Source organism: Sparus aurata, chromosome 5, assembly GCF_900880675.1.
Source record: "Sparus aurata chromosome 5, fSpaAur1.1, whole genome shotgun sequence".
Taxonomy (NCBI): domain Eukaryota; kingdom Metazoa; phylum Chordata; class Actinopteri; order Spariformes; family Sparidae; genus Sparus; species Sparus aurata.
Genome location: NC_044191.1, coordinates 14,843,626 through 14,865,568, shown reverse-complemented (window position 1 = coordinate 14,865,568; position 21,943 = coordinate 14,843,626). Strand labels below are relative to the sequence as shown.

Sequence of the window (21,943 nt, the reverse complement as noted above, 5' to 3'; positions counted from 1 at the left end):
AGGCTAACTGAGCTAACAAGCTAAAGGCAGCTAGCTACAGCCACAGAAGTTACAGAAAAAAAGTACAGTCAGCAGTCATTAATGGTTCCTCTACTCACATGCGTCCACCCTATTATTTTAACATGACCTTTGACATATTCTTTTCTTTCATATTGCACCTTTAACATGTAAGCGTATTTTTACTTCCACTTCCTGTATATTTTGAATGTCAATTCTTTATTTGCAACGTATAACAAGCACTAACCCAGTAAGCACAGCTGTAAAAAAAAAAAAAAAAAAAGGCAGTCGAGTAGTAATAATGTGTCACATTTTACAGTTTGCGGACTCTCCTCCATTTGAACAGCAGGTGGCGCCTGTCTGATGTCACATATTCGGTCCGGTTTGAACACGGCCTCGCAAACTAAACGTTTGAGGAGGCAGCAGTAGAGATCCTCCTGGGCTGCAATAAGCTTTACAAACAACACCCAGGAGCACAGCTCAGATTGATGCCTCGCGGAGCTGCATGAGTGGGAGCCTCTGGGTGTCAGACGGGGGACAGGCGTGGCAGTGGGCTGGTCCAGGCGCACTGAGCGATGAACAACATCAGGGTCTATTGATTTGGTGCGAGCTGAGGCCCTGACACAGTCTGACAAAAGAGGACAGATTCGCTGTGATTAAACACATCTGCTCACCCTGAGGACGGCGGCGGGCTGTGGGTGTGCCGCACCCACTCAGAGGACGCGGTCCTGAGGATGCACTGAGGTGAGTGGACCGCCTGATCGTGTCTGTGTTCAGATGAGGTGAACAGGGCTTTCATGGTGAAATGGCTGGGCGTAGCACAGGTCCTCCCTGACGCGTGCACAATTGGTGTGTGCGCATTTCACTGATGATGTCTCGGTGTGACACGGCTCTGTCCTCACTGCCTGATGTTTACCATGTTGTTTTTTTATCATCCCGGATAAACACTGATAATCCGCACAGCATTTCCCCCGTGTTGATTTTATTTCCTCATTGCGTGTGTGCACACATAAAGGCTCGTGATGGGTGCAAGCTCCCATCCGAGCAGTCACACTGAGGCTGCGAGTGTGTGATGGCTGAGCCTCCTTCATCTCGCTCATTAACGGGCCAGTGGTGGTTTTGTGTTGTTCAACCGGTCTGTTCCGGATCGAGGAGAGTCGCGCAGTGCTGCGTGTGTGGCTGCTGGCCTCTGCATTTTGCAGGTGGCCATTAACGGATCCTCCGCTCTGCTGGTGCTGAGGCTGCGGCGCGTGTGTTGCTAGGCAGCCATGCAGAGGGCGAGCAGCGAGCGGGTGAATGAACGGAGGATGCGGGAGACAAAAAAAACCCCAATGTGCCTAGAAATGTGGTGCCATAGATATACAACATGGTGCCCTGCGCTCTCGTGACTATCTGGTCGATGGGCCTGTCCTCTCTGTCCTCTGAGAGCAGAGTATGTAGATTTGTATCCCCCACGGCACAATGGCAGACACACTGAGCCTATGTGTAGGTTCATCTGAGCCACAGCAATGTAGAAGTTCATGTGAAAGTCAGAGTGTTAGTGGAAGATGTTAGGTGTTATTGTATTACTGGAAAGATCATCCTACACAAATCTAGCCTTTGATGATGATTTAAATGTATATACTGAGGTTATATATTGCAACATTTGACCAGAATTGAATCCAAATCACAAGAGGCTTACGTTTTATGATAAAAGTAAAAATACAAAGCAGCATCATAGTGAGGTACTGTAGAGCTGAGGAGATGTACAAATCTGGTTCTCCAGGTGTAAGAAAACAGGTCTCTTTGCTACAGACCCCATCATGAGTTTCATAGGTTTCTCAATCAGAAAATGATAACTGATGCAAAAATAATCATTCCTATCAGTTGTCAGTTATGATTCGTTGATTTGTGTTGAAAAGTGGTGAGGACATAAGGACTCAGCTGAGAGAGTCTTATAAAAAGGCAACGATTGGAGGACTATATGAGGTCAATGTAGATATTTACAGTGGGGAGAAATGTGCATAATGTTATGTTTACATTTCATAGACAGTTTATAGGATATTAAGACATTTTAAAAAATGATGCCTGTAAAAAGTGATAGGGACCTGTCCCCAGTGTAAATGACACCTATGAAATCATTTCACAGTTGTGACATCTCTCAAAAATAATCGCAATATGATTCACGTGCAGCCCCACAACAAAACCTTAATTTCAAGTTATAGTAATTAAAAATCAACGTGAGATTCTGAGGGGCAATTAAACAAACTGTAATGATTAAGGATATGAAGCACTGTAGAAGATCTGTTAATTAAGCTTATATAAGGATGCAACGATAACAGATTTTATCACAGATCACAATAATCGTGAATCAAGATAATATCCAAGTGAATATCCTCACCTGGTGAGTTGAAAAAGACACTTAGTTAATTTATGTACAATCCTGTATTGGCTTCCTGATTTATATTGAGCTGCCTCAGCCTGTCACCGTGCCTGAAGGGATGGCTTGGATACTCTGTCCCCCACAAACACAAGTTAAATCGGATGTGTCTTGAGAACAACAAGGAGATGAGTTTACCACCATTTATTAATCCTTTATTTGTGTAAAAAGATCTCATGGATCATGATTTGTTTTAATTTGAAAACATGTATGTCCTAACTGTGATGCAATAAAAACAACAAGGTTAAAGTGATTCCTGTATCATTAAGTGCCTTTTTTGTTTTTATTTTAAAGTTTTAAGGATATTTTGATGGATATCGTGAATCACAGTTATTTTGTACAGGATAATTGTGACATCAAATCTTCAAATCGTCACATGCCTAGTTAATTTTTTTTTTACATTACTTTTACATTAGAGGAGAAACAATCCAGTCTGGAAAAGAAATTAGTTTAAAAACTCCCCTTACTGTAATGGACTCAGCTGCTTTTCATTAGCTCCTTATCAAGAGTCTTCAGGATATGTTGATATTGTTTATTTACATTTCATTCAGTGTTCCAAATGTCCCATTAAAGGCTGCAGGAACTGGAACGAGTCAACACAATGTGTTCTTCTACCTCTACATCGTTTATGTGTTAATGCTTTCTCATCTTGTGTATGCAGCATTTCTGCAAAGCACTCAGCCTGCTGGATGTTTTGAGTTAAAGAGTCCATTCATTTGCAGATTGTATTTGGAAAATCTCATCTTGAACTTAATAAATATTATTATATAAATATGCAATAATTACTTAGTTTAGTGTAGGCTTACCATTGGCCTGTGTGAGGCAGGACTATTAGAAAGAAAGGTGTGTGCGGCATGAGTTATGTTCAATAAAAATGTAGTAGCTGCGTGCAGTCCAGTGGTGATCATGGTTTGATGAGGGCTTTAATAATAATAATAATGCATTTTATTTGAAGGCGCCTTTAAAAGCACTCAAAGTATTTACATGCATCCGATTGAACTTGTTTTTGTGGGGGATACAATGTGCGAGCCATGGTGAATGGCTTAAGCATTTCAAAATAAAACAGGAAACCAATAAATGATTATATGTCAGTGAGCTAGACAGCTTCTTTCAAGTCATTCATGTGAGGATATCACGATTGTCCCGACTATGAAAATTCACCTGATTAAAATTATAGTTTTTTATCCAATCCGCACTCAAATCTTTTATTGTTCCATCCCTGTGTTTATTATAAAAAAGATGTTCTAATGTCAAATAATTTCTAAATTGTCTTAAAATGATCACAGTTACTGAGCTTTATCTTATTTTTAGAAACTGGTGGTAAAAGGTATTGCTTTGTTAAAAACAAGCAGCTGGTTTGGATCCATTATGACATAAACGTAATGAAAGCAAAGCCAGAGGAAATCAATCCAGAGCTACTTAGGTAATATTATCCCTATCTGACTCTCTGCTGCTGGATGTCAGAGCTCAGACACAGACCTCCTAAAACCACTGCAAGTAGGTAGATTTACAGCAGTCAATACAGGCATGTGTGTGTTGAAATCATTTGCACCAAATCTGATGGTTTAGTTCAGCTCTTTCAAAAGTAGGGATTAGGCAGAAGAGTGTCTCGTAGCAGAGCCCAGCAAATAATGTGTAACAAATACTTAAATTCTGTAGGGAGCTTCGTAAAACACAGAGAGAGTGGCACTAAATCAGCTCCCCTGCCTCCTGAGATTTTGTGAAACAAAAGTGAGGTGATGATGCATCATGGTCAGCCATCACAGTGCGACTGAGGATAAGAAGGAGGAGGAGCAGGCTGAGCAGGCTGGGCTGGTGTGGGCCGGCAGCCAGATCTCTACGTCTCCCCTCAGTCATTAGGAGCCTCCCTGGAGAGAGAGGCTTTCTGTCTGCTGCCTGTCAGCAGCTGGGCCCCCTCTACCCCCAGAGAGAGAGTCAGATACACTGTGAACCGAGCTCTATTGTGAGAGAGGAAGGGAAAGCTGCTGCCTCACATGATGGCTTTTATAGACGGACTGCTGCTTATCATCATAAAATAAGCAACCTGTTTAAAATACATTTGGATTATAACACAGATATAAATATATGAGCTTGTGATTGCTTAGACGTTAGGAGTAGTTTTGTTTAATTATCAAAAGATAGTTGTTATGATCTGGGAACATAATGCTTGTATGTTTATGGAGATTGGTAAGTAAATGACTGATGTTTTTTCCGCGAGCTGATGTAACATTTCAGTGGCCTGACGTTGGCAGGATAAAGTGAGCATTTTATCCAGAAACTCCATTAAAGGTTTAGTCATCTGTCAGAGTTTCTCCTGTGCAGTGCAATGAGATTTCAGTAATGCACGTAGATCTGATTTAACTTCCTTTTGTGCTATCGGAGAGAGCGTCTTAAAAGCTAGCCCTGGATGTTAGAGACTGACGCTGCATGTGATCAGGGATGCACAATTAAGAAAGCAATTGAGTCGGTTTGTGAGACGTAGCACAGCAGAGAGGGTGTGGTGTGTTTGTGGCCTTATCTACTCCCTGCAGCACTATGTGTGTGCGTGCGTGTTTCTTTCAGGGAGTGGCCAGCTGTTTTTTACTGAAGATCCTTACGGTAACTCTTGACTCTTTCTCCAATTACCGGGCTGTATCAGCAGCAAACTTCCTGTGAGTGGTTCTGACGCGGCCGCCTGCATGTGAGCTCTTACTGCTAATGCTGCATTTTCTATAGCTGTGCACTTCCCCCGGCCGCTGCCCCGAGGAATACAGCATCCTTAATGTGAGGGTAGGTTTTTCATCTTAATGCAGCCGTTTGAAAATAGAGAGAAATCAAGGCTGAATGTGCAGTCCAGTGTAGTGTTTACTATTGTGCTTGACTACAGAAGACTTTTTATTTCAATGCAAGATACTAAAGGGATACTGGCGTTTGTTTGATACTTAATTTTGGTTTTTAACTTCCTCAGGGCTGATGTGCACCGCAGGATCCTTAAGCAGGGCTGATATGGACTCTCTAAAGCTCGGGAAGATTAAAAACCATTCTGCTCATTTGCAAATTTACTTATGTTTCCAAGGATAAGCTCTGCTAGAAGAGACTTTTCCTCTTCACATGATTATTGCAGCTGCTTCAGGAGCATATGGTAGTTTAATTAGAATTGCTGATTTCTTGAAAATCTACTTTTTGTGACTTTAATTAACCTGTAATCATCCTTTCTTAAATCTTTAAATCATGTCTGCCTCATCCCTGTTGCACAGGTAATTTCGTATTGCAAATGAACAGGAAATGATGAATTGAAACAGAAAAAAAGTGTCCTAGAAATGTGTCAAGAAATATCCTGGTGCATTAAAAAGCAACTTCTCATTTTTACCATTTACTCGTATCTGTTTCATCTTGGCACCAGTCTTTGTGTTAAGCTAGCTGCACCTCATAAATTAATGACAGACCTGAGAGTGGTATGGATCTTCTCATTTTAGCATAAAAGTCTGTTTCTAATCTCTAACATGTGTAAATTATACTGTCAATAGACTTTAGCTTCTGCTTTAAATCATCACTATGAAGTAAATGTTGATAACACGATGTAATACCTGCTGAATATTGACACTTTCAGTGCTTGGATTGGTTTCGCAAAACCTCTCTTTGACTTTGTAATACATCTGCCAATGGTCACGAAATTTCACAGGAAAATGTAGGTCAGATCCAGTCAGGCTCGCAGATATAAATGGTGCTAGGCTAGAAGCGGTATCCTGACACCATTTCTATCTCCTTTAAATCTCAATTATTGACTAAATGAATGCATAGACTCCAGCCGCGACTTGTGGAAAATGTAAAAGCAATCCAGTCTTCTTTGCAACGGCGCCAGTGATAATAATACCACTTGGAAACGTTGGGGGGAAAAGTTGTGTGTTTCCATTTTGAATTTCGCTTAGGTATCTTTAGTGACTCATCTCAGAATGCTGACTCTTGTTTGGTTGAAAGCAGCATTTATAATATCCACACTCTCTATTTACAGTTCTCCAACCAACCCCTGGTTGTAAGTCACCCTCCGCAAAAAATAAAAGATGAGCCAGTCCCCCACCCCGAAAGGCACCCCAGTGCAGCGCAGCCCCAGTGATGGAGTCCCTGAGAGCCTCCAGTCTCCTCAGCACTCCACCCCTGGCTCTGGGCCCCAGCAGAAGAAACGCATCTCCAGCCTCCTTCAGAGTCCGGTGAGCTGCCTGTTTGATTTCTATGATTTATTTTCTCTTTCTCCGTTTCCTCTCCTCTCGATGTGGTTATCAACCCACATTAGATAAATCTGTTCTCAGATGACACCTGAGTGCATGACTGTGTGTGTTCCTGCTTATGGGAGGGAACCAGTGAGGCTGTGTGATGCTGATGAAGTTGTGTGTGAAGTGGAGAGGGTGAGCATGAAGTGAAGGGACTGATGGAAAGAGGCTGACTCATTAATGGAATGTGTTTACTTACCCTCTGCCCTGAAGGGTTTGTTCTCTATGTCAAAGCTCCAATCATGTTTTGATGAAACAGAATGAGACAATCCCACACACAGGAGCTTTAACAGAGTCTTATTTAGTCTTAATCTTAAGATGAAATGATCTGTGTATACATGCATGTGTGATAACATATTAATATCTGTGTCTGTGTGTAGTCATTCAGGGAGGAGCTGGATGTGCTGATCCAGGAACAGATGAAGAAGGGTGGCAGCTCGTCCAACCTATGGGCCCTGAGGCAGCTGGCTGATTACATGGCCTCACATGGCTCTCCAGCCGCCCTGCCTGTCTCCCCCTCCAGTAAGTACAGAACACTTAGAATAAACCTCACTGAGCATAACATGGTTAACTGTTTTTTAGTTAACTCACCCCAAAGATTCAACACATCAACTGTGTAGATATTAGCTGTAAGCTAACTAGCATCATACGCACCAGATGTGTGCATGTGAATACACCCACGTTGACAATTAATCTGACGTACACTGTTGGTATAAAGCCTGCCATCGACTGACTGCACGTCTCTACAGGAAGAAACCAACAGAAACTCAGAGCTTACAAACAACAAGAGTTACAGTTTAACAACTTACCCGAACACCATGTCTTTCAATCCTGGTCCTGGTGGCCCCTGCCCTGCATGTTTGACATGTTACCCTGCTGCAGCGCACCTGATTCACATGATTGGCTCGTTATCGAGCTCTGCTGGCGCCTGATAACAGGCCTTTTATTTGCATCAGGTGTGTTGAGTCAGGAAAAGATTCCGGGCAGGAGGCCCCTGAGAACCAGCATTAAAAAACACTAACCTGATCGCTCACGGTACGAACATAGACAAACAAACAAGCAGTTGTCACCTTTTGTTTTGCGTGGGATTTTGCCATTTTAATGTCAGAGCTTGTTATGCTGATGTACAAATGTTCAATCAAACTATGTTCCCCCAGACACTGTTTTGCAGGCTCACCATCCTGGGCATTATGCCACCCAAGATGATTGTGATTGGTTTAAAGAAATACAAACAAGCCAGAGCGTTTCTTTCCCCATTAGCAGATCTTTGGCTGGAGAGTTAGGCCTGGCTATTAGGACACTAGCCTCACATCCACATGCTGTGTGCTATGAACAAATCTGCTGAGTAGGCACAGGAAGTCACCTGTTAGTTTTTACAAAGAAATACCAGAGCATTCAAAAACTTCAACAATGAAGTGGGCAGGATGACAACAGAGCTGTTCCACCCTGTTACTCTAAATCATGAATCAGTGGTCCGATGGTTCATCTGTTAGCTCAGGTGGATCGCCCAGCTTGAGCTCCATCAAACATCTTTTTTAAACCAGGTGTTCTCTCATTCATCTGGGTCTTGTTGTTCTCGTCATTATTAGACCAGATGTTGATCACACACAAAAGTAGAGCTAAGTCACAATCAGTGTCAACCCTACTAGCTACTTGATTTGATGGATGACCTGATGATGTCTGACGCTTGTCTGGCACAGGTGCAACTAAACAACACTAATTAGTGGTTGTGTTCCATTACGTAGCTGGTGCCGTCCATGCTGAATCACACCTAAGAGGTTAATCACTAAATGCTGCCTGCTGGGAGGAGAGTGAAAATTAAGTTTGGCAGAGCCGTGCAGGAGATGATATGAGGTCACCAAAGTCAATGTGCTCATCATAGTAGTAAAGGTTAAACCTGCAGTGCAAGAATTATACATCACATATAAATGAACATCCGTTACATTAGAACTTGCTGAGTGAGTTCACTCAAGCTGATTAAGACTATTACCACTAGAGTGTGGCCTCGGCTGCCTTTACCAAACCTGACCGAGTCCAAAGGAGTCTGAACCGAGTCCAACTTGAACTGAAAGATTCCCAATGATACGATCTGATCACAATGTGCTGGTCTCAGAATCACCAGTTTAAGCCAATGAGACGAGACAGTGTATCATCTCAATGGACCCTTTTCACAGCAGACATTTTGACTTGTTGAAGCAGGTAAAGCACAGGTGTGACCAATAACCTCAACGGAGGCTCCATTCCTGCTTTGATTGGTCAAAATGTCTGCTGTGATAAGGGTTGAAATGCAACAACTCTGTACTTCCGTGCTGACTTGTCAGGCTTTCTTATTGCAGGATATCAATTGTGGCGCCTAAAATATGAATGAGCAAGGTATTACTGAGTTACATGCAACAGTATTGATGAAACGGGGGGAAAATAAATGGTGTGTGCTGCAGCCAGTGTGTGGTTGAGCGAGTGAGGGAGAGTGAGCAGCAGAGAGCGAAGATGAAGCGGGCCGAGAGGAGGGAAAGAAGGGAAGTTGTCAGTTTAGCAGTAAAAAACAAGAAAAAACATCAGAAGAAAAAGACATAAACCAGACTTAATCCATATCCACACAACCAATGACATTGTCCTTATGTTGAACTGTTTACCTGTAAAAAAAATCGATCAAGCTTACCTCTGTTGGCTGCAGACTCTCATCTCTTTCTCTATCTGCTTCTATCTGCTTTTCTCTCTTTTGCCTGACAGACATGATGATGGTGACACCCATCAATGACCTGCATGGCTGGGAGCCTGGCAGCATGGTGAAGGGGGAAAGGTTGATGCGCTGCAAGCTGGCCAGTGTCCACCGCCTGTTTGATCTCTTCGGCTGGGCCCAGATCAGCCGCACCTGTCTCACTGTTAGTTTCAAGATCTTCTTACATTACACGTCCGACTTCAGTTTTGTTTGTTTGGTGGTCAGAGCCATCATAAACATCACTGGGCTGTAGTTCTCTGTGGAAGTATTGTATCTCAATTGAACCAGATGTAGATTTACTTTACATTATTGATGTGTCTTCACACAGTGTGTGCGTGTGTGTGTGTGTGTTTCTGTTTCCCTCCCTGACAGCTGCGTGTCAGTAAAGAACAGGAACACTTCTTGGTGCTTCCAGACGGCCTGGCCTACAGTGAGGTGACTGGATCCAATCTGGTGAGTAAGACTCATCCCAGTCCTGATCAAAAATACACACTATCCCTCTTACCTGTGGTGCCATTTTTCCATCAAGATTGTTCTGGAGTGAGTTACCCACCAGTCACACAGTTAGTGGGTGTAGTTTGGTGTAAAAGTTTAGTTCCTGCATGACACCGCTCACAACAAGGTCTGTGGATTAGCGTAATTAACCAGGTCATGATTTCTGAAAAGAGTCATGGATGACATTTTTTTTTCAGTGCTTCAGGCATCACAAGCTGATCTTTCATAAACCCATACCGAAAAGATTGGGTAGAGCAAAATTGCATATTTTTTATTTTGGGGTGAACTGCCCCTTTAAATGTTCATAATATTACATTATCATATATGTAAAAAACATTGGCTGTTAATCTAGCAGCCTTGGAACCCACTCTGCCCCCCAAAGAGATTTAATCTGAAGCAAGTTGCACAATTTCCAAGAATCATTCAGTCATTCATTCCATTATGATATCCCTGCTGGTGCATTTTGTAACACTGGTGATGACTTTGCTTCCTGAACGTCACACACCCGGAGGATACAGCTTCATCAAACTGTGACTATCTCATTCAGAAGCGAGCACTGCCAAATCTAATTATTTTGAGCTGCGTGGTTACCAGGTGAAGGTGAATATCCTGGGTGAGGTGGTGGAGAAGGGCAGCACCAACCTGGGCGTGGACAAAGAGAAGTTCAGCCTGCACTCGGCCATCTACTCCGCCCGGCCAGATGTCCGCTGTCTGCTTCACCTCCACACACCGGCCACGGCTGCGGTGAGTCAGATGGGCTCGTGCCAAAAGAGAGGTTGGCATGAAATCACAGCTCTGTCCTGTCCCGTTTAGAGGAGATGCATTACACTACTGCTGATCACATCCACACAGAATACATCCAGATACACATTTAAGATTATGATGATTAATTAGGTTGGATGTTATTTCGTGACCTTTTCTGCCACGACTGACATCAGACTGTCTCCAGGTTTCAGCTATGAAGTGTGGCCTCCTGCCTCTCTCCCACGAGGCCCTGCTGGTTGGTGATGTGGCTTATTACGACTACAATGGAGTCATGGAGGAAGAGGAGGACAGGGTGGAGCTGCAGAAGAGCCTGGGCCCGACCTGTAAGGTGAGCACACCTCAAGAGTAAAGACATTTCATCTTCGGCTTTATGAACGAATGAAGGAAAGACATGAGGTGACGTGATCTTACAACGGCTTAATTATCGAAGCTGGTGCTGCTGCTTGAAGACGACGCTTGGGGAGTTCTCAGTGTGTCTTCTCATTCTACGTCGACATTTCTCAATGACGTGCGGCTGAAATGAAATAGAAACAATATATGTAGCTTTGTTCCTGTGTAAGTGTTGATTTCATGATGTGCAGGTTCTGGTGCTGAGGAATCACGGCATTGTGGCTCTGGGGGAGTCTGTGGAGGAGGCCTTCTATGCCATATACCACATCCAGGCTGCCTGCCAGATCCAGGTACTACACACACACACTGACTCATGGCTGACGTTCTGGAGACTACTGCCACTGCATATGTGTGCGTGCGTGTGTGTGTGGGTGTGTGTTAGAGTGAGCTGGCATGTGTACATAATTGTACACCTGGGCAGTTGCCCTTCTCTTGACACCCGTTCACTGTGATTCAGCCAGCAGCTCCGACTGCACTGCAGTATGATACACTACAGTACAGGAGCGTCGCGTGCCAAACACACACTGCGGCAATCTAATGGGACCAATGGTGTTCTGTAGGCAAGCAGATATGTCACTGTGAGGTCAATAATGAATTATGTTTTTTTTCCCCTCTCACAAGATTTAAATGTGTGCTCATGAAGTAGAAGTTGGAAAAGAGAAAAATTAAGCGCAGCTTCTTCTGAATAGTCTGTTCTTTCTTTTTTTGTTGTTGTAAGGTTACAGCTTTGTGCTCTGCCGGTGGTGAAAAGAACCTGATTCTGCTGGACCGCACCATCCATAAGCCCAACCCAACCGGCACCGTGGGCTGGGCTGGCTCCACCTTTGGACCCCTGCACAAGAGCCGCATCGGGGAGCATGAGTTTGAAGCCCTCATGAGAACTCTGGATAACTTGGTAGACTGCATTTACACATGGTTTACATGTGGCAGACCCTGCCACCTTACTAGTTTCAGACAATGTTCTGGGGACCTTATTTTCCGCTTGGAACAGCTCAGCCTTTGTAGTAGTACCTCATCGATATTGTTAATGTCAATAGTCTGAGTATGAATTACAGAGTGCCTCTTTAAATTGTTGTCTGTGAGCTTCTGTAGCAGCTAGTTCTCCTTAGAAACATTGTCAGTGTTTCAACCAATATGTTTTTTTTCTTCAGATAACTGAAATATTTGCAACAAACATGGAAATATTGGTGTCAAAATGTAGATTTATCAGTGATGGAATGTAACTAATTACATTAATTCACTTAGGTATTGTACTTAAGCACAATTTGAGGAAGCAAAGAGACTTGAGTTTTTTCCTTTTTCTGCTGCTTAATAGTTCCACTCTACACATTTATTTGATCATTTGCTCGGTCAGATTGTTCAGTCTTGATAGGTTGGGACTTGTGACGCATAACCAATCAGATAGTGCTGTGGGCGGGATTTTGAGTGACAGAGAGACAACATATTGCATTTTTAAATTAATTGATCATATCGGAAAATCCAAAACAAAAAATAACGATTCAAATAGTCAGACATTAATAAATCAACCTTGATCCCTGTTTCAAACCATAACATTAAATTTGCAGTCCTTGAATTTCACACTAAAGAGTGTGTAAGAACCCAAAAACATGTACAGTGATAATCGAGGATTAAATAATCTTTTATCTCCACCGATGTTACACATGAAAATCACTGAAGACATTATACGACCGTGTACATAGACTGTACAGGACTCTGTGCAGTCTATGTACACAGTCGTATTATGTCTTCTGTGACTCACGAGGGAGCTCTCAAAGCTAAAAATAACCCTGATGAGTGGCATTAAGGACATGGAGCACAGCATATCTGATATAGGATGCTTGTGAGTCCCGTTGTAGGAAATGTTCGATCGAATGTTTTTGGAAGGATGAAATTCAGGACATTTGCTGCACTAATTTAAAATATTCTGTTTTTAATAGTTCTCTTGCAACACTCTCATCTTTGTGTCAGTGGGATACTAATTTGCAAGATTATCCCTATTAAGATTTGCAAAATTCAAAGGGCGGCCTGCTAAAAGGTTTTCCTAACCTTGGTGTGTGTGGGAGGTTTGCTGATTCACACACACTGCAGGAGGTCTGTCAGCTGCAGCTCTTCATCTGAACCGGCTCGCTGTGGCTGCTGCTTCTCTCTCCTCCCATACAATGAACTGATCCGCTAACAAACAGCACAGAATCACAGTTAGATATTAATGTCCTATTCGTTTTATATGGAGGTTACCATAGTTACTATTGACTAAATGCTATTCACGTCAACATCCAATTCATAACTATTTTTCTAAAATGTATTATTTAGATGTATTAATATTAATCAATCACATCAGCTGAACTCCTTCAAGGTAATTTGTGTAATGGAATCAGCGTAAAGATATACTGCTATATCCTCCGTTCACAGGATCTTTAACTTTGCATTCTGCAACCGTCTTGAGTTATCTGATGATGTGATAAATTGGTAGTCATAAATATTCCCATCTCTCCTACATCCTGTGAATGCAGCATGTGACAAATACTCAATTTCCTGTAGCTGCTCCACAACAGCAGCATAAAAGCCTCCCTGTGGTCTGCAGATGGGAAGCTTTTAATGTAAAACAGCAGCAGGAAATGTTCTGTTTGCATCAGCTGTAACTAAACGTCATATACAGCCATAACAAACCACAGAAACTTCTGCATTAAAGCTGATATAGAACTGAAAACTAAACATGGTGAGACTTGCTGAAATGATGAACTGCTGCTTCATCATGGCTGGGCGCTAAAGCTTCTGTCCTCTGCTGTGTTTCAGGGCTACCGTACAGGCTATGCCTACCGCTTCCCTGTGCTGCTGGAGCGGTCACGGACGCGGAGGGAGGTGGAGGTGCCCGCAACCGCCACAACTTTCCACCAGTTTGACGACGACGGCATCCACCCGGCTCTGAGGCAGCACCCATTCGCCCAGCGCCAGCAGCAGGAGAGGACCCGTTGGCTCAACACCCCCAACACCTACCAAAAAGTCAGCCAGGAGCAAGCCAGCCCGGGACACCGCACCACTGTGAGGCTCTGCAATGATTTCTATTGATTTAGATCTGTACAGATCTATCGATGGTGTTTAAGAGATGTGTAAAATAAAGTTGCAGGCCAGCACTGAGCTGCACAAGCTATGCTTAAGTTTAAATGTAGCCTAGATTTGATTTAATTTCTAACATAGGGTTCATGCAAAACCAATATTTTAAGGGTTGCAACGACTGAAATAGTTCCAATGTAGGAGAAAGTTCCAACTTGATCACTACGCCTGGTCTTTAGTAGGTGTGAAGTCCTCCAGCTGGCATGGTGCTTTGTTTTAACAGGTGGGATCATTTGTAGGATGCAGAGGAGCACTTGAAGACTGTATTGTATTGTCCTTTTTGTTTTCTTTGGTCTACCGTCAAACAAATCTCTGTAAAAGTACCCAAACGAATACATACCTGCCAACACTTCAGATTTTCGTGGGTGTCCTGTTTGTTCTTATTAATAGCGTTCCTAATTTTAACCCTCTCCCTCTGTGCTCCTAATTGACAATGAATCCTGTTAATCTCCTGATTTAATTGTGATATAAATCAAAAGGGTCTTTTTCAGTCTCTGTTTGACATATGTGTCTCTGTATCCGGCAGCCCAATAGGTAGAGGGGAACCAAGTCTCCAGTAAGAGCACCAAACTGTGTAATTACATCGTCCTGTGATGCACTCGAGCCCTAAAAGACTCTTACCCTGAAGCTAACATCGGGGAAAAAGTGGCTGTGAAACGGTTGATACATTTGTTTGAGTGTCACTACCCCCATGAAACGACTCATTTGACTGTCATACTTTGAGCCATTTGGTCCAATAACATTTGGAAAATTGCAAGAGTAGCAAGTTTAAATTATTTTATCCCCATTTAAGTTAGCCGGCGCAAGTCGGGGTAATTTTTATATCTGGGAAGTTGAGCGATTTTGGCTTCATGCGCCACTGAGCAGCTTTTATAGGAATGAATGGAGCTCGGCCTCCACCACTGTTTCCAGATCTTAATATAAGGTCCACTCATTTATAATCATCTTTATGTGTCTGTGATAGCATCCTCATCAGGTCCATTTTATGACTCTGTGTTGTAGCTGATGGTTTTACCACTCAGTATCACTGATGTGATATGTGAAATGTTTGTCCCTCCAGCCTAGATGTCAAACTCTCCCTTTAGGTGCAGCAGAACATTGACACAGCTTTAAGATCAAACTAACTAGTCTCAATGTATCATTAAGTGTAGACTTAAGAGATAAATACTTATAGATTCAGATTACTGCTTTACTATCCTCTATAGTGTACATTTGTGTTCAGTCTGTATGCAGAAAAGACAAGAAAAAAACCAAACATTACAAACTATATAAATCTACCACCGTGTGCTCAGGCTTTATATCATAGGCTCAGGATTTAAAACCCCTGTAGCTGAGGGCATGAATCCCCCCAAGTGTATCTCTCTACACGTTGGTTGTGTGTATCTGCAGCCAGAGGGAAGAAGGCTTAGCATGGGTTGCATTACTCCACAACACTGTGCGACGCTGACTACGCTACACTGTGGCCAGCGTGACCTAAGGATTGACTCACCACTGAGGGATGGGTGGACTGTCAGCGGTGATTTGTAGATATGAAAAAAAGGAAAAGATTTGAAGCTGCACCCTAAGACTGACTAATGTAACAAAGAGAAGCAGAGTAGTTAACTTAACATCCTTAATGATTTGAAAAGAAATTGGTTATAAATATAGATGATGTTTTCTGATCCTCATAGCGGTTGATAGACATTGTGGAGCGTTTGTTTTTATGTTCACATATGACGGAGTACGATGGAGCAGAGCTGCAGTGGTGAGTCCATGGGATACAAAAACAAAGATCAGCCTGGTTGTCCTCCATCAGTGGGAGGAGCTTTGCTCTTCCCCGTCTGTTTTCTCTCCTCCTCTGTCCCTCCCACCTTCCTCTCTCTCCTCTTCTCTGCATTGCAGGTGAAAGCCCACTGCTCTGTGATGGCCACTGCAGAGCACAGTCCGCCCTCTGGTGGACAAACATCCACATAGTCAGAGCAGCTTGATTAAAAACAGGAACTTATGGCCCACACTGTTAATATATACTAATATATATGAAAGTTTGTTAATTTAGACTGATTAGACGTAAAGACAAAAAAAAAATCAGTCAATAAAAATCTGATTAAAATGTCTTCCCCAAAACTACGTAGTGCACCTTTAAAGGGAGAAAAACACCAGGATCCTTTACATTTAAAAAAGAGTCTTAAAGTTCTAATCATTTCTTACAGTAAAAGTGTATTATGAGACATTGTTTTGATGTCTTTCCCTTAGTGGTTGAAGGCTGAGGAGCTGACACAGGCCGGCAGCACAGCCATCAAGATAGAGAACCCAAACCAGTTTGTGCCTCTTTTCACCAACCCTCAAGAGGTGATCGAGACACGAAACAAGGTAACGTCTCTCCTTGCTCTTGGCCTCTTCTGTCTCCCATAAGACCCGATCTTTGCCTTTGACACAAGACTATTCTTCTCCTCAGATCCGACAGCAGAATCGTCAGGACATGAAGACAGCAGGACCGCAGTCTCAAGTCCTCGCCAGCGTCATAACAGTCGACAGTCCTCCGGTAAACTGCGGTCTCACATCTCGCAAAGACATCTGTTTCTATTCTTGAGCTGCAGATTCAAAAGCAGTTATTTTGTGTCTCTGCTCATCTATTAGTCTCCAGTCAGCCCACCCAAAGAGCCACCAGAGCCAGAGCCTCCCAACCCCTTCAACCAGCTGACAGACCAGGAGCTGGAGGAGTATCGCAAGGAGGTGCAGAGGAAACAGGACGGAGGGACCGACGGTATGATTCCTTCAGCTCGATTCAGCTGTCTCACTGAACATGTGAACTGTAGCTTCTTAACCAACCAGTTACAATACTATAACATACAGTAGAGGTTGGTTTGCCACTAAATCTATTCTTAAAGCAGCGGGATATAGCTGTTAAACTTATTCCCACATGCTTTATATGGCTGGAAGTATGTTTGCGTGCATTATACCGATACATGACAGTTGAACAGGTCATTCGGAAAAGGTGTTGCTGACGTTGGAATCCCGTCCAGCAGAGATGAAGATATGACCTGGTGAACATGAGCTTCAGCTAGGTAGCTAATTGGAGAGGCCGGAGGTCAACCTGTCAGCTTGCTAGTTAGCCAGTTAGCTTTGACAGTCATACAGTCCTCTCATTGCTGTAGTCTGTATTCACCACTGAAGTTACGCGCCAAAACAAGCACCAAAACACAATATATGCTGGTCTTACTGGTGACCTGTCACGAACTACTGATCTGAGGAGAAGAATAGTCTTGTGACCTGTCACCAGCAAGACCAGCATATGTTGTGTTTTGGTGCTTGTTTTGGCGCTGGTCTATGCTGGTTTTTTCAGCAGGGAGTACATATGTCTTAAAAACCAAAGAATTTGAAACAAACAGTTAAGATTAACAGAACTGAGACAAATTGGAAGCTTTTCAGAGGTCAATGATGTTATGCGTAAGAATTTTTGTGGAAAACATAAAAAAATTAACTTAACTTATCAACAGATTGTAACGATTGTTCTGACATCTTAATATTTTTGGGTTGCAGAATTAGCGTGCTAACGAGCTAGCCCTGGCCCATCCTGAACCGAACTTTCTGTGCTAGCAGTGTAAACACCAACACTCCCTTGGTCCCCGAGCTGCACAGAAAACTGCGCTAACTAGCTAAGAGCTGCTACAGTTAGCATCTGTTGGCAGTAAATCTGGTGATGCAGAGAGCTGACGTCACGCCCCTTATTTCAGAAAAACTTTGTATGGTGCTGAATGGAGCAAGACAAATACTTTTGTGACCCTGCTTGTGCCATGATCTATACATATGATAATTCAAGTCAAGAAAGTCAGTAGTTCGTTGTAAAGTAAAATATGATCTAGTTTTGTGTTAAAATTGCTCAAATTCTTACACACTGCATCTTTGTCAACCACAAATTTTTAGTTATTTAAAAGTATCAGTTATTGTATTCATTGATATTTTTGTTTCATCTGATAACCACTTCCTGTCTTTTACTGGCACCGTAGTGGTGTCTGTTTGGTGATATGCTGTAGTAAAGGCAGCTTTACATGCTAACCCTCACTTTCACTGCTAATGCATTTAACACTTTCTTTCACACTGTGTGCAGCATTTTAACTGCCAATATATGTCATCAGTTCAAATTAAACGTATTTAACCATCCACCATGGTAAGAACCTGTGAAATCTCTCACTGACTTTCTGCTGTCTTCCATCCACCATTGCGGATATCAGCAGTCTCTATCAGATGCTTATAGAGACTGCCCGTAACTCATGTTTGAATATGCACATATACTCATTTTGGAGGTTAAAATACTGCACACAGCCCCCTGATGGTAACTTGACGTCACGTGTGAGTGTCATGTAAACTGTTCACTTCTCTTTTCCCTCACAAATCTTACCTCCTGCACATCTGAACCCTCATTGGCCCTCACTGTGTGTCTCTGTGTGTGTGTTTGTGTAAGTAGGGGAGGGGGAGGAGGTGGCAAGTGACAAGGAGTCTCCCCCTGCAACCTCCCCCACAAAGGGCCCTACGCCCAGCCAGCCTCCTCTCTCAGGTGAGGCTCGGCAGAGCTCTGCCCTGCTTGCCTAGCATGCTAAGTATCGTACCCGCAGCTTGCTTCTGGTCTAACATGGACTCGTGCTTCTGCCCTCTCATGCTTCAAATGCTCACTGACATCCATGTTACCCCTCCTCATATGTAGTTGATACTCACTCTGTTTAGTTAAAACACAGATTAAGAAACAAGGCCAACAAAAAGCACATTTTCTACATATTCAAACAGAAGAACGTTGAAGGATTTGCCTTGTAGATCAGACGTATGCTCCATTGACATGTTTTTCCTTCTTTGTTTTTTGTTAATACAAATATAATATCCGCAAAACTTAGAGTTTAGAAAAGAGCCATCCTGGTCATAATAACAATGACTACATTGAGAGATGCAGGTCCATACAGGCTCAGGACATGTTGATGCACGGCAACAAAAATCAAGCAAAATTCACTCATACGTTATCAGGACTTTTAAATCTAAATTTGCTTTCCTAACATCGACTTAAATGAAAAGATGTGCAGTTGAAACACAAACCGATTCTACACAGCTAAAAGACAATGATGCCGTCAAGCCATCAGTGAGGAATGTTTGGGGGTCACAATTATTTATGCTACCCACAAACAGTGTGACGTTGACATGCGAGATACCTGGAGGAGTAATGTTGGCGTCAGGTTTGGTTGGCGTGTGCAATCGATCTTTCTCATGGAAACATTCTGACTTGACTTTGGCACATGTAGCTGCCGGTGATCCAGCACTAGCCTGGGAAAGGCTCAGAGTAAACTGAATAGACATCGCTTCTGTTGTCAGTTAGACCTGCGTAAGTCGACATCTGGTGCAAGTCTGTTGTCTTGGCTGTTACTGTTTGATTTGCCACATTTCATCCCTTTGTCTGGAAATCCATCTGTCAGTGTACCTACTTTATCTGCTGTACTCTCTCCCTCTGTGTCTGTCTGTCTGTGTGTCTGTCCTTTTCTGTGTCACTCCACACTGATTCATAGGGCACACTTCTGGTGCTTTGGTCTTGTCTCACTAGTAAGTACAGAGAAACAGTATGACAACCCACATCTCATTAAAGCGAGCATGTTCATCTGCAGCGCCATGTCTAGCATTTAGCTTCGCAGCTCCACCCCACTTGGGCCTCCCTCCGCTGGTCGCTTAATGTTCTGTGTTTGTGTTTTTGACAACCCCGGGGAGCAGAGGAGGCAAAGACCGACTCTCCAGCCATACAGAACGGAGGCGAGGAGGAGAAGCAGACGACCGAGGAGCTGGAGAAAGGGATGAAGGCCCTCTCGACCAACGACACCTCCTCGACGCCCGCCGCTCCGCCCGCCAAACCGCAAGGTGGCACCCCTGAGGGTTCGCCCTGCAAGTCCCCATCCAAGAAGAAGAAGAAGTTCAAGCCGCCGTCGTTCCTGAAAAAGAGCAAGAAGCAGAAGGAGAAGGTGGAGACCTGAGGCGCTCACACACACACCAGACCTCGGTGAAATACTACTGTGAAACATTTCTTAGTGTATGACGGAGTAGCAGATGAGTTAACCACATCAGATCCATTCAAACCCTGTCAGTTAAGATGTCATGTGCTAAACTGACACTCAGATATTTTACTGTAACACTGATACTCACTGATTTGATCTGTGGGGCGATTCATTGCAAGCAGCTTAAAAAATAAATAAAAACACTGATAATTCTTTTCACATACTATTTGACCCAGGTCGGGTACAACATTTTGAGGCACTACTTCTTCTCCCACACACACACACACACACACACACACACACCTCTGTATTACTCATGTCTTATTTTCACCTACTGTGCTATCAAACCATTACTTAGCGACACCGTATAGACAGTCGGACATGTTCCTTTCTAACACCGGGGTCACAAGTTTGATCCTGCGCACTTGCAACCGTTTCATACCATTTTTAAAATCCACGTCTGTGCAAGAGGACACAGTGGAAATTTTAGTTCCCTCGAGATTATGCACCCCTTCTCCATGTATAGGCACTTACCATATGTATATTGACATTCTAGTACGTTGCATTTGTTCATCATCGTAGGCATCTTCTAGTCATTATTTGGTTCTAGTTATCAGATAGATGTTGCAGGTATACTATGTGAGCACAGGTGCAGTATGTGTAGAAATATACTGATAGCTACTGATTGTGCTCTTCTGAATGCTGGTTTTGTGTAAAACTCAGCCTCTGACATTATTACAGCGGGGATGAACGAGTAAAAAGGCAGCAAGGGGGCGGCTGCTACAAATGCCATTGTTACACAAAACAGGACAAAGCATAAATAAGTCGTTGCTTGCTGATGCAGTTTGAAACCCAGTAATAGAAGTTACTGAAGGTACTAAACATTCCACTTTTCTCGATTTCTTTCAAATGTATGTGTGCAAAATACCTCTTAACAGTTGTGATTTTTTTTTTTAAACCAGTTGCTGATGTGTGATGTTTGCTCATGTTTTTATTTATTTTCTGGGGTTATGGTTTCAGAAGATATCAGGACTGAGGGACAGGAAGTAGAAGTAAACTTTGGGATTATACTGCTCAGTCTGTGATCTTTCTGTGTTTAGGGATATTTATGGGACTTTTGGTCCTGCTCTTTAGTGTCTTCAGTTGATATGGTACCATTGATTGCTCAGCTGCTCAAAAAGTCATTTGTCTGTCTGGGCCCACATTGGAAGTACACACAATGCTTCATGTTGGTTAGATGTAAATAAAAAAGTTGCTTTGGCACCACCTAAAGCAAGACTATAAATTCATTATTTTAACAAAACATCATCAGGCTGCGACTTTTGTACTATTCGCTTGTACATAGTGGTTCACGTTCAAGCGCACCACTTAGAGAAACAGGAATTTGCCATCACTGATCGCTGTACTTGAGACAGAATTAATTTCACTGGTTATTCAAACAATGATTTGGTGAGAGTCGACCGTCGGTGCAAGAAGGAGAAAGGAGACGGGAGAAAACCTTATAGAAACTTGGTGATTTTAACGCAGCCGCATATAGCTTCAAATAGGAAAGAATGAACTGATGTATTGTCAGTGAAAATGTCATCCGTCAAAAATGAAATGCCCCCAAATTGTGTGTTTTATTAAAATGTGTGTGCTTAAACTGTCTCTGTATCCTACATGTCTATATTGTTCTCTTCACCAGTAGAAGTTGGGCATAGAAAACAGTTTTATGTATTGAACTACTCATATTTTGTGTTATTTTCTCAAATGTAACAGTCAACACACAAAGCTTGAGTTGGTAAAAACCAAAAAAGCC

The 21,943-nt window shown here is 42.8% G+C and overlaps 1 protein-coding gene across 6 annotated transcripts; it reads left to right on the top strand.

Moving 5' to 3' along the window:
* The first annotated feature begins 330 nt into the window (after nt 1-330).
* Nucleotides 331-21,792, top strand: add2 (adducin 2 (beta)). 6 transcript variants are annotated; one of them, XM_030415668.1, is made up of 16 exons: nt 5,041-5,185; nt 5,364-5,537; nt 6,408-6,603; nt 7,044-7,185; nt 9,394-9,545; nt 9,755-9,835; nt 10,472-10,621; nt 10,827-10,970; nt 11,224-11,322; nt 11,751-11,927; nt 13,826-14,071; nt 16,376-16,492; nt 16,578-16,664; nt 16,760-16,886; nt 18,588-18,677; nt 19,868-21,792. In XM_030415668.1, exons 3-16 carry the CDS (start codon nt 6,457-6,459, stop codon nt 20,122-20,124), a joined length of 2,016 nt encoding a protein of 671 aa, XP_030271528.1. In that variant the 5' UTR covers nt 5,041-5,185; nt 5,364-5,537; nt 6,408-6,456; the 3' UTR covers nt 20,125-21,792. The 6 variants fall into 6 exon arrangements, with proteins under 6 accessions (XP_030271526.1, XP_030271532.1, XP_030271530.1 ...); XM_030415666.1 differs by lacking the exons at nt 5,041-5,185; nt 5,364-5,537 and adding an exon at nt 331-741; XM_030415672.1 differs by lacking the exons at nt 5,041-5,185; nt 5,364-5,537; nt 18,588-18,677 and adding exons at nt 331-741; nt 19,669-19,702 and having other exon boundaries at nt 19,868-20,008.
* The last annotated feature ends 151 nt before the right edge of the window (nt 21,793-21,943 follow it).